The following is an 11,534-nucleotide window of genomic DNA, read 5'->3' as shown; positions in this document are numbered from 1 at the left end:
CGCACACGAGTTGGTTGAGTAACACTTGCTACAACGATCAACGACGCTGAGTATATTCATTAAATTCAAATATATACCTGAATATTATAGTTTGAGAGTTGCCTTCCGCAACGTGTGTTTTCAGCAACAACAATTAATACAATTGGCAATAGTCATGAATGAAACAATGACCCCCATTTTCTTCTTCCCTAGGAATCAATGGTACCCTAAAACTTTCACTCAAAGCACCAAAATTACTTCAGGTCCGTGCTTTCGTCTTGGAAACCTTGGAGGATTGTGTTGCATGCGTTCATGGTGCGGGCGTCTAGAAGGCTGTGGTTCTAGAGTTTGATCATGAAGAAACGCCAGCCCCTGTCCATCAAGCGAGGGAATTGTAAATCGGATAAGTAGCATTGCACATACGCACAGTACATGAGGTCTTGACTAATGTATTTCCAAATCAGCCACTTACCACAGTAGAGCAGGGTTCTGCACAAGTCGCCGTCCATGAAATTGGGAGAATGCCTCGCAGGCCCAAGGTACATGACCATCAGCTAGCGCCCTGCAATTTATATTTTCTGAAACAATTAGAATTAAGATCGAATGACATGGATAGTACTAGTCTCAATGCTTCGTTGGATCTACATATAAAAATGGAGCAATAAAGCAGTTCTATCCAGCCACGATAGGAAACAATAAAGCAATTCAGATGGCAAAAAGAAAGCTCAACACAGAAGCCGTACTCAACTAGAAAACAATCCTGGAGGTAAGGCATTAGGTTTGAGAACAGCGAATTCATCCAAATAATCAAACTTTAAAGCTTCAGAAAAAAAAAACTCAGCACGCATCAAGGAAGCCATTGTGAATTTGCGTGTTGGCTGGCATGGCGGAGATGATAGGCCACCGTGCCGACGTGCTATATTCTGATAAGGGTCATAGAAGTGGGGAGCTAACTTGTGACTGCCATCCACTGTGATTCCAGCAGCTGAATGATGATGCAGCGGCCGAAGCCACACCAACAAAATGCATAAGGATATTGTTAATGATCACATTGCCAATACAGCCCGTAACCAACAGTGATGTGCCATGATCGGGACCGGTGGGTATATAATGCGGTGGAAATGTGGGATCTGCAAAAGTTCACAGGAGGTGACAGCATTGAGGTCTAGTGGCGTTAATTGAGGGGATGGAGATGGTAGAACTGTCCTTGACTTGGACTGGCAACTGGCAAGAGAAAAAAAGGGGGCAAGATAAATTTGGAAGTATTTGTAATTTTGTACCATTTCTAAGTTCTAACAACAGAATTTTGACCAATGTTTTCACAGTTTTCCCATTTGATAAAATCGAAGGGGACCACATACAACTTAACAGCCAAACTTGATGAAGCACTTAACAGCCCAACTTGATGAAGCTTGTACACAAAAAAAGATGAACAATTTTTTTCAGCATTTCACTGAAAGAAGTTCTTGATAACTGCTGCTCATGTACACAGCTAAAATTGAACACATGAGAAATTATAGTTTCTCTGTTCACCAAGCTGCTTATTATCATAACAAACTAAGTAAAAATAGTAACAGCAGAATCAAACCACTCCTGCCTACTATGATAGACAGTTAGAACTAAGTAAAGATAGGCCTGACCTTTGTTTTCGAACAAATGAATTCCACATATGCATAATAAGCTTCTCATCTTTCGTAACATCAACAAAATCATCAAGCATCTGCACGGACTCAGCAAAGTCAAAATTCACAATAATTGAACAGCTAGGCAGAAATGACTGAAGCTCAAGCGGATATACAACATGCATAAATTGTATGTTTCACAAACAAGTTTGTCACTTACTCTTCTATCCTCAAAGTCAGCAATATCATTGTCAACTTCATCTTCACTATCACGGTCTGAGAACACTTGATCCAATTCCATGGGCTACAATGAATTATAATGATACAATCAGGCAAGACTTCAATGAAGGCATAACATATGTGCAGATTTAATTTATATAAAAACAGATAGTATTAAAAATCTAATAGAACAACATTTTTGTAGGAACAGTGCAATGGATCTAAGCCAAAAAAAAAGTTTGGTACCTTTTTTTTTGGAAAAATGTACTATTTGCAACTTGTTTCCCAATGTTATTAGTCATCATAATAAAATAACAAAGGGATCAAAATGTACATTACATTGCGAAAAGGTCACATATTTGAACTATGTAAAAAAAAAAGGGCGTACCCAGTGCCGTAGGCTTCCCGCACTGTGCGGGGTCTGGGGCGGGAAGCCTACGGCACTGGGTACGCCCTTTTTTTTTTACATAGTTCAAATATGTGACCTTTTCGCAATGTAATGTACATTTTGATCCCTTTGTTATTTTATTATGATGACTAATAACATTGGGAAACAAGTTGCAAATAGTACATTTTTCCAAAAAAAAAAAAGGTACCAAACTATGTAATATTTGAACTATGTAATACTATGATATTTGCTTGATTTGTTAAGAATTGCATTTGTAAAAAATAAGAAATTTAGAGCACCACCAGAACAAATAGGATGTGAGATAAATGGCATTACGCAAAGTAGGCATTGTTGGCTAAAAGTATAAAATGGAGGACCACACTCCACTATTTCTGCATGTCTCCCAGCTACATCACTGTGACTTTATTTCCACACAATTTGAAGTTTCTTGGAAATTAAAATTCTTAATCTTTAGTTTATTCTTTTGAAGGGTGGACCTGGTGCAGTGGTAGTCTCTTCACTTGTGGCCTGGAAGTTTTGAATTTGAACCAACCTCATTGCAAAATTGTACAAATAATTATGCAAGGGTAAGGCTGTCAAGAAATTGCCTTCCCCAGACTAATTTTCAGCACTAGGGAGTACACCATTTTTTTAGTGACAACCTGGATTTGTTAAAAGTGGAGTACGGCGATGCAAACCTGCTTTCAACATCCACTCACACAAAAGCCGGAAAACCCTAATTCAAAAAACAAAGATTAATCCCTTTTGCTGGTTAACAGTTTTCCTGTCACTCACTTAATGGTGTAGGCATAAATTAGTGACCTCATACAGATAGCTAGTGGAATTTGCCTAAATGCTAGAAATGATAGGAGCCATGTTGTGGCCTCTAAATCCATATTTTTCACCTAATACCTGATACTCCATCTAGTTTATTTTGTATGATGCACAAAAAGCAAACTTTAGTTAATTTCGAGCACAAATTTTTTTATCTAAAACGTCATACATTAGGGAATGGAAGTAGTAATTTGGAGGAGCATGGGGGCTCACAAGGGACAGAGGAAATGGATCAAAGTTTGTCCTCAAGGTGTTGCAAATTTTCAAACCTAGTGGGTCATCGGTTCAGGAAGGATTTAATATTCTGGTGCCATACTGATTCCCACCTTCAAGTTGTAATGCCAAACATCATGTTACATAGATCAGTAGGATTCTGGCAATGATGGATGGTGATATTGTACAGTGGTTAGAGATGTTCAACCGCGAGCTATCATTGTCATTTTCTTTTCAAAAAGATATTGTTCACATTGAGCTAGGTTCATAAGAGCATGTAGAGCCCTATAGTAAAAAACAAGGTTGCGATAGTTGAGGTCATGTACTTTCTAACACAAGATGTTTTTTTAGGAGATCACTACCTTCCACTTAGGTCTGCAAATATCCTTCCAGATCTTTGATTTCAATTCAAGAGGATTTAGAAGTGAAGGGAGTCCTTTAGTAGGCATCGGATTGGATTTTTTTTTCTAAAAGACAAGGTTCAGCTATTATTTTGTTCTTTGGACAAAATTATCAACATATTAAGCACAACAACCAAGAAAATTAAAGTATATATAAGCTTTTCCATAATCTTATGTACGCGCCAGAATTAACTAAGGGGTGGAATAATGGATCTATCAAAATACAAAAATGCATTATCAGTTTTGTTAGGTAAACTACATCAGATAAGTAGCTAAAAATAATGTAATTCAATCAACTGAACTGAACACACAAACAAGCCCTGCTTCTGCCACAAATGTGTGCAAACTACATAAAAGATAGTTGAAAAGAGATTAATAGTTTCCATTGACCTGTGCCCTGTGCGAATGGAAGAACTGCCGCTTTTGCAGGAGTTGCCGACTGCCAGATAATACAAACACAGGGAAACAATAAATCAAACAATTGCAGTAGCAGTACCTTAAGAAACAATGTTATGAGAGTAACATGATATCAAGAATGTAAACAGAAAGGACAACTTTCTAGGGTCAGCTCGCTCAGATAGCTTCCTTGTCTTCCCAAACTGTAGTACTGTTGGTAGTGAAAGATTGCTACCATGTAAAGATTGGGCAGGATCAATTGAAGCATTTGCTACAGAAGTCCCTGAATTTTACCATATGAGTCGTCAATAAAGGTAGGCAACAACAGAACAAGACCCAGAAAAATACTAGAGCAGGAAACAATAAAGTTTTTTGTAGCAAGCACATCAATGATAATAGTAAATCACAAACACCGAGTTCCAAGTTATTAAATAGGACACCAATTTTGGAAATTTCCCACCAAAAAACTAGAGGTTCAACTTTTATAGAACCATGAAGGCAAAAAAACGCTTCAACATAATGTGATATTGCACAAATGGTTCAGAATTTGCATATTTTCCAACTAATAAAATAGGAGAGACAAAAGATAGTTTTTTACAAGCAAAAAAAACACTTATAACAGATAGACGTGTTTGTGTCAGCTTTTTTCATAGATATAAGGATATAACAATTAAAGTGACCATATGATCACACTGTACCATTCTCCCCTTGCACATAGTCATCCTCAGATCCTGCCCGGGCATCTTCAGGTGACCCTGATTCCATAATATGTGAATGTACATGCCTAATTTTCTCAGTTGAGGTCTTCGATCATCTACACTTCTTAAACCTTGAGCTGATGGAACACAATTACGTAAGCCAGAGAAATAAAATGGTGCCAAAAAAAAAGGAGAATGAGCATACCGGTAATAAAATGTTTGGTGCCTTGGATCAACTCCCTCTGCAAAAAGCTGCAAGTAGGGATCATTAGTTATTACATACCAATAAAAAAGAGTTGTTCCATTTGGAGCAATATTCACCATGCATCCTAAGCATGTTAAACATTATCCACAGAAAACTTATTGAGTTGCACAACATGCTATTTCAAGAATTTTGGAGGAATGAAGATGTTAGATTTTCAGTGAGGCAGAAAAGTTCAGCTCTTTAATCCTTGGCTTCTGCACTCAAGAAAGTAAGAAAATCACAAAAGCAAGTAGTTGTGCTGGACTAAATAAAGTGCGGTGTCCTTCAAGTGACCAATTAAGTTAGGAGCCTCATTGTAAACTAACTTTAGAAGAACACTCAGGGACACGTTAAGTTGAACACGTGTAAAGTACTAAATTCGTCAACTGCATCTTCATATATAGCGAAATGAAATGTAACTGAAAAGCATCTTAAACTTCATCTCTGTCATCAATTTACCTCCGTTCTCCAGGCATCTGCCTTCAGGCTAACATTAACAATCTGGTACTCTTCAAATATCTGTGAGTAGCACATAAATGTATAATACTTATAAAACAATGAGGATTGAAGGAGATCATGCAATGGAGATTCGAAACGTTTACCAACCCAAAACTCATAGTGGAATAGGTCATGCGATGAGTTTAAATGGCATCCCAGACCCTTGTACACCAAAATAATTATATTAGATATGGCTTCAGAAAAAGAATAGGTTAATTGTAAAAACAAAGAAATCAAAATATAACAGGCTCACTAAGAAATAATATAAATTAATTGTGCACTGTGAGTAACAAAAGAATATGTGCTTTAATCATAAACATAGCAGGCACAATTGTGCTCCTTGTTGGAGTATGTGTATGCAGCCCATATAATGGCCCATGTAGGCCCATGTACTCTACTATTTACCCCACCCTCTAGGGTTTGGGATGAATCAATCCAATTATTCTAACACGGTATCATTTGCCTAGGGTTTCTTCCTCTTTTCTCTTCTTGCTCCCCAGCCGCCACCACCACCACCTCAGGCAGGCACCGCCGCCGCCGCCGCCGCCGGCCGCCGCCACTGCCATGGCTAGCAGGGAGCCACTGCCGCCGCCTCCCTCTTCCTCTTTCCCTCCCCTCCCCTACTCCACGGCCCTCGCCCGGTCCTCTGCTTCCTTCGCACCGCAGCCGCCGCCGCCGGTCTTCTCCACTGCGGCCGGCACCTCCGCGCCGCCGCCCCGCTCCTCCGCGCCGCCAGCCTCGTCTGCGCTACAGGCCACCTCCTCCACGGCTGCCGCCGCCACCGCCCAGGCGGCCGCGCGCCACTCGGCAGAGCGCGATGCGGCCCTCCAAGCCGCCGCTGCTGCCGCCGTCGAGGCTGCTGCCGCCCAGGCTGGTGCTCGGAGCTCCCTGCTCCCATCCCACGCCAGCGCAGGGTGGAGCACGGCTCCCCTGCGCTCGCTGGACTCGCTACATAGCCTCTGGACTGGGTCGGGCTGGGCCGCCTTGTGCCTGGGCGCAGAAAGGGGCCCCTTTGGCTCTATGTACACTGTCGGGCCGTCTTCGTCTCCGCCCTTCATCGCCGTCGGGGACCCTCCGGCCACCGATCCGCCGCTGACTGCCACCGCCCCTCTACCGGCCACCTCAGACTCTGCGGGGAACGGGGGTCAGGTCTTCCACGAGCTCCCCGCCGGTGCTGCACTGGCTGCCGCCCTTCGTGCAGCCAAGACTGAGGCCGCGGCAGCTCAGGAGCGTGCCCGCGCGGCTGCTCTTGTGTGGGAGCAGTGAGCGCGCTGAGGCGGATGCCCTCACTCGTCGTGTCGCCGAGGCGGAGTGCTTCCTCTATACCGCCGCCGACCTACAGCTTCACCAGGACAGTGCTGAGGGTGGGGCCACCTCTTCCCACCCGGCTCCGCCCCATCCGAAGTGCACCCGGCCTGACCCTGCCGACCCGGTGGTTGCCCAGCTTCACCTCCAGGCGGCGGGGGTCCAGAACATCCGGGCCATGGTTCCTGTCATCCTCGACCCGGGGTCTACCTCCTTTAGCCGCTGGCGGGACTTGGTCCTCCTCACCCTTCGCCGCTATGCCCTCGACGACCACGTGCTGCTCGACACTTCCGCCACGGATCGGGACCCGGCGTGGCAGCACCTCAACAGCATCGTCCTATCCTGGATCTTTGGGACCCTCTCCCAAGATCTCCAGGACATCGTCCGTGCTCCCGTGGGCACAGCGCGCCAGACTTGGCGGGCTCTCGAGGGCCAGTTCCTTAGCAATGCCGATGCTCGGGCTCTTCAGGTCGATGCGGCCTTCCGCACCTTCGAGCAGGGGGACCTTTCCGTTGGCGAGTACCGCCGGCGGATGAAGGGCATGGCGGATGCCCTTTATGACCTTGGTTGGCCGGTGAAGGATCGTTTCTTGGTTCTCAACATCGTGTGTGGCCTCAACGACACCTACGGCCACCTGAAGACCTGGATCTCCAAGCAAAAGTTGTTCCCCTCCTTCCTGCAGCTTCGGGACGATCTGGTACTCGACGAGATAACTAGGGGCTTCTCCAAGGGGTCCTCCTCCACCGTCCTCGTCGCCGCTCCTCCAGCTGCCCCTACTAGTACTCCCGCGCCACCTGCGGCTCCTCCGGCCCCTGCCACTCCTCCAGCACACTCCCTCCTCAGCGCTCCTCCCCCCGGGCCGAGCGGGGGGGGGGGGGGGCGTGGTGGACGTCGTCGACGGAGTGGGCGCAGTGGTGCCGCTCGTGGGAATACACCGATGCCTGCTCCCACCCCTGCTGCTACTGGTGGTGCCCCTTGGCCATCCTTCTCCAACCCATGGTCAGGGCGCATCTCCATGTGGATGTTCCAGGCCCCAGGGGGGTCCTCGCGCTCAGCACCAGCCATCGGCCATGTTCGCTGGCGTTGGTCCTCCTTTGCCGCCGGCATCCTGGCTTTCACCCGCTCAGCCTCTTCTTCCGGCCAGCCCTGCTGGATGGGACCAGGCTGCGCTGGCTCGCTCTTTCAGCTCCATGGGGTTGACACCGCTAATAGGTACCGAGTGGATTGTTGACTCGGGGGCCTCCTACCACACCACTCCGACTGCTGGTATACTCTCTTCTGTCCGACCTCCACCTTCTTCTTGTCCTTCTTCCATCATGGTCGGGAATGGTTCTTGTCTTCCTATCACCTCCGTGGGGGATGCGGGCAGTCTTGATTCTTTTCGTCTTCCCAATGTTCTTGTTGCCCCTCATATGGTCCATAATCTTCTTTTCATTCGTCAATTTACAGCTAACGGTTCTTGCACTGTTGAATTTGACTCTTCTGGTCTTACTGTGAAGGATTTGGCTTCCCGGCATCCACTTCTCCGATGTGACAGTGCGGGGCCCCTTTACACCCTCAGGCTTCCACCTTCCCCTGCCTCGCCTTCGATTTCGCCTCCGTCAGCTGTTTTCGCTGCCACCACCTCTTCTACTACTTGGCTCAGTCGTAGTGCAGATCTGCCTTGTACTCGAGCTCCTGATGAGCATCTTTGTCATGCATGCCAGTTAGGGCATCATGTTAGACTTCCTTTTTCTACCTCCACTTCTCATGCAGATCGCTTGTTTGATCTTGTACACTGTGATCTGTGGACATCCCCTGTACTCAGTGTTCCTGGTTACAAGTACTATTTGGTGGTGGTTGATGATTTCTCTCATTATTGTTGGACTTTTCCTTTGCGCTTCAAATCTGAGGCGTTCTCCATATTGTCGCACTTCTTTGCCTGGGTGTCTACTCAGTTCGGCCTCACCATTAAGGCTATCCAGTGTGACAATGGGCGTGAGTTCGATAACAACGCCTCCCGCTCTTTCTTCCTCACTCGCGGTGTCCAGTTGCGCATGTCCTGCCCCTACACCTCTGCTCAGAATGGCAAGGCTGAGTGCATGATTCGTACCACTAACGATATCATGCGCACCCTTCTGTTCCAGGCTTCTCTTCCCGCTCGCTTCTGGGCGGAGAGTCTTCACACAACCACCTACTTGATCAACCGTCTCCCCTCTACTACCTCCCCGGCTCCCACCCCGCACCACGCTCTCTTCGGTACTCCTCCTCGCTACGATCACCTCCGTGTCTTCGGGTGTGCGTGTTACCCTAACACCTCCGCCACTGCTCCTCACAAGCTGGCCCCTCGTTCGACTCGGTGTGTGTTTCTTGGTTACTCTCCTGACCACAAGGGGTACCACTGCTTTGACCTCATGACTCGACGGGTCCTGATCTCCCAGCACATCGTGTTTGATGAATCGGATTTTCCTTTCTCCTCCACCACCACCCTAGCCTCTGACCTTGAGTTGGAGTCCCTTTTTCCCACTGACCAGGCAGTTCAGCCACCCTTGTCTGAGCGTTCTGTAGGTTCTCTGCCGGTGTGCCTCCCTGATGTGCCGGCCCTGTTCTCGGTGGTCCCAGGTGTGCCACGTGCGGCTCTAGAGTCTCCTACTGCGCCACGCGTGGCCCCGAAGGCCCCTGCTGCGCCACGTGCGGTCCCGGAGTCCCCTGCCGCACCACGCACGGCCCCGGAGGCCCCCTCGTCCTCTGCTACACCACGCGTGGCCTCGAAGGCCCTGTCCTCCCCCGTCTGGCCACACGCGGCACCCATGCCTCCCCTGCGTTATGCGCAACCCGTGCGTGTCTACCAGCGCTGCACAGTGGTTTCTCCTGCTCCGACGTCGCCGCTGCCGGTGTCTCCTGTGCCAGCCTCATCTACGTCACCGCCTACAGGGCCGCCGGAGCCGCCTCGCCACCCTCGCCTTGCCGCCCGTGTCGAGTCGACGGTGTACCACCCGCCGGTCCTCGAGCGGGATCCTCGTCACCTACATCCCATGGTGACACGGCGGGCGGCTGGTGTTCTTCGGCCCGTGGCCCTCTCGACTACTACCGCGGAGCCGGGGGTCTCTCCTGTACCCTCCTCCATGCGCGACGCCCTGGCGGACCCTCACTGGCGCTGTGCGATGGAAGAGGAGTACGCGGCTCTCCTTGCCAACTCGTGGGATCTGGTGCCACCGCCGCCTGGTGGCAGTGTGGTCACTGGCAAGTGGATCTGGACGCACAAGAGGCGAGCTGATGGCACTCTGGATCGCTACAAGGCTCGTTGGGTTCTCCGGGGCCTCACCCAGTGCCTAGTGGTGAAGCCTGCTACAGTGCGCACGGTCCTCTCGCTGGCTCTCTCCCGTTCGTGGCCTGTGCATCAGCTGGACGTCAAGAATGCCTTCCTTCATGACACCTTGACTGAGACCGTGTACTGCAGTCAGCCGGCGGGTTTCGTGGATCCCGCTCGCCCAGATATGGTCTGCTAGCTCAACAAGTCTCTCTATGGCTTGAAGCAGGCTCCTCGGGCTTAGTATTCTCGGTTTGCCACGTTCTTGGTCACCTTGGGGTTTACTGAGGCCAAGTCTGACACATCCCTGTTTGTCTATCAACATGGAGATGAGATGGCCTATCTGCTGCTATATGTTGATGACATCGTCCTCACAGCCTCCAGTCAGCACTTGCTTCAGCAGATCATCACCTCTCTGCAGCAGGAGTTTGCTATGAAGGACCTTGGCGTGCTCCACCACTTCTTGGGTGTCACAGTCGAGCCCCGTCCTTCTGGCCTTCTCCTCCACCAGCGGCAGTACACTCTTGACATTCTGGAGCGAGCCGGGATAACAGACTGTAACCTCTGTTCCACCCCAGTTGACACTCAGGCCAAGCTATCAGAGGATGCGGGCCCTCCAGTTGCTGATCCTACTGCCTACCGTAGCCTTGCTGGTGCTCTGCAGTATCTCACCTTCACCAAGCCGGACATCACATATGCAGTTCAGTAGTTTTGTCTCCATATGCATGATCCCCGGGAGCCACACCTCATTGCCCTGAAGCGTCTCCTCCGCTACCTTCGGGGCACTGTGGACTACGGCCTTCTTCTTCACCGGTCTTCCTCCGCCGAGCTTGTTGTCTACACCGATGTTGACTGGGCTGGGTGTCCAGACACTCGCCGGTCCACGTCCGGCTACGCTGTCTTCCTGGGTGGCAATCTTGTCTCTTGGTCGTCCAAGCGGCAGCTAGTCGTCTCTCGCTCCAGTGCTGAGGCCGAGTACCGGGCTGTCGCCAACGGCGTGGCAGAGGCTTCCTGGCTCCGGCAGCTCCTGGCTGAACTTCACAGCCCGCTCGCCAAGAGCACGCTCGTCTACTGTGATAACGTTAGCGTGGTGTACCTCTCCACCAACCTGGTCCAGCACCAACGGACTAAGCACGTGGAGATCGACCTGCACTTTGTCCGTGACAGGGTCGCCATCGGCGATGTTCGAGTTCTACACATCCCGACCACCTCCCAGTTTGCCAACATCTTCACCAAGGGTCTCCCCTCTGCGGTCTTCTCCGAGTTCTGTTCCAGCCTCAACACCACTCGTGGCTAGAGTTGAGCCTGCGGGGGGGGGGGGGGTTATCCTGTGGGTGTGCTTTCTTTCTTGGCCAGTCTTAAACTCCGCTGCGCCGGAAGTTCAGACTGCGGGGAGGGGGGGTGTTGGAGTATGTGTATGCAGCCCATATAATGGCCCATGTAGGCCC

The 11,534-nt window shown here is 49.2% G+C and overlaps 2 protein-coding genes across 2 annotated transcripts; one reads left to right on the top strand and one right to left on the bottom strand.

Annotated features, from left to right (window-relative positions):
* Positions 1–320: 320 nt before the first annotated feature.
* Positions 321–4,817, bottom strand: LOC120646089 (polycomb group protein EMF2B-like). The gene is made up of 7 exons (XM_039922806.1): positions 4,751–4,817; positions 4,212–4,335; positions 4,047–4,095; positions 1,822–1,905; positions 1,620–1,699; positions 452–541; positions 321–351 (listed from the first exon to the last, which is right to left on the bottom strand). The coding sequence occupies exons 1-7, from the start codon at positions 4,815–4,817 to the stop codon at positions 321–323; spliced, it is 525 nt and encodes a 174-aa protein (XP_039778740.1).
* A 1,239-nt stretch (positions 4,818–6,056) lies between these two features.
* Positions 6,057–6,758, top strand: LOC120646462 (clathrin coat assembly protein AP180-like). The gene has a single exon (XM_039923024.1). The coding sequence runs from the start codon at positions 6,057–6,059 to the stop codon at positions 6,756–6,758; it is 702 nt and encodes a 233-aa protein (XP_039778958.1).
* Positions 6,759–11,534: the final 4,776 nt, after the last annotated feature.

Source organism: Panicum virgatum, chromosome 8K, assembly GCF_016808335.1.
Source record: "Panicum virgatum strain AP13 chromosome 8K, P.virgatum_v5, whole genome shotgun sequence".
Lineage (NCBI taxonomy): Eukaryota > Viridiplantae > Streptophyta > Magnoliopsida > Poales > Poaceae > Panicum > Panicum virgatum.
The sequence above is the reverse complement of the archived record's forward strand: the minus strand, read 5'-3'. Positions and strand labels throughout refer to the sequence as shown.

Excerpts from the sequence above, each read along its gene's own strand:
- LOC120646089 (XM_039922806.1), bottom strand. The coding sequence starts at position 4,817 with ATGGAATCAGGGTCACCTGAAGATGCCCGGGCAGGATCTGAGGATGAC. Across the intron at positions 4,336-4,750 it reads CTATGTGCAAGGGGAGAATG|GGACTTCTGTAGCAAATGCT; the intron begins GTACAGTGTGAT and ends GGTAAAATTCAG. Across the intron at positions 542-1,619 it reads TCATTTGTTCGAAAACAAAG|GGCGCTAGCTGATGGTCATG; the intron begins GTCAGGCCTATC and ends TATAAATTGCAG.
- LOC120646462 (XM_039923024.1), top strand. The coding sequence starts at position 6,057 with ATGGCTAGCAGGGAGCCACTGCCGCCGCCTCCCTCTTCCTCTTTCCCT.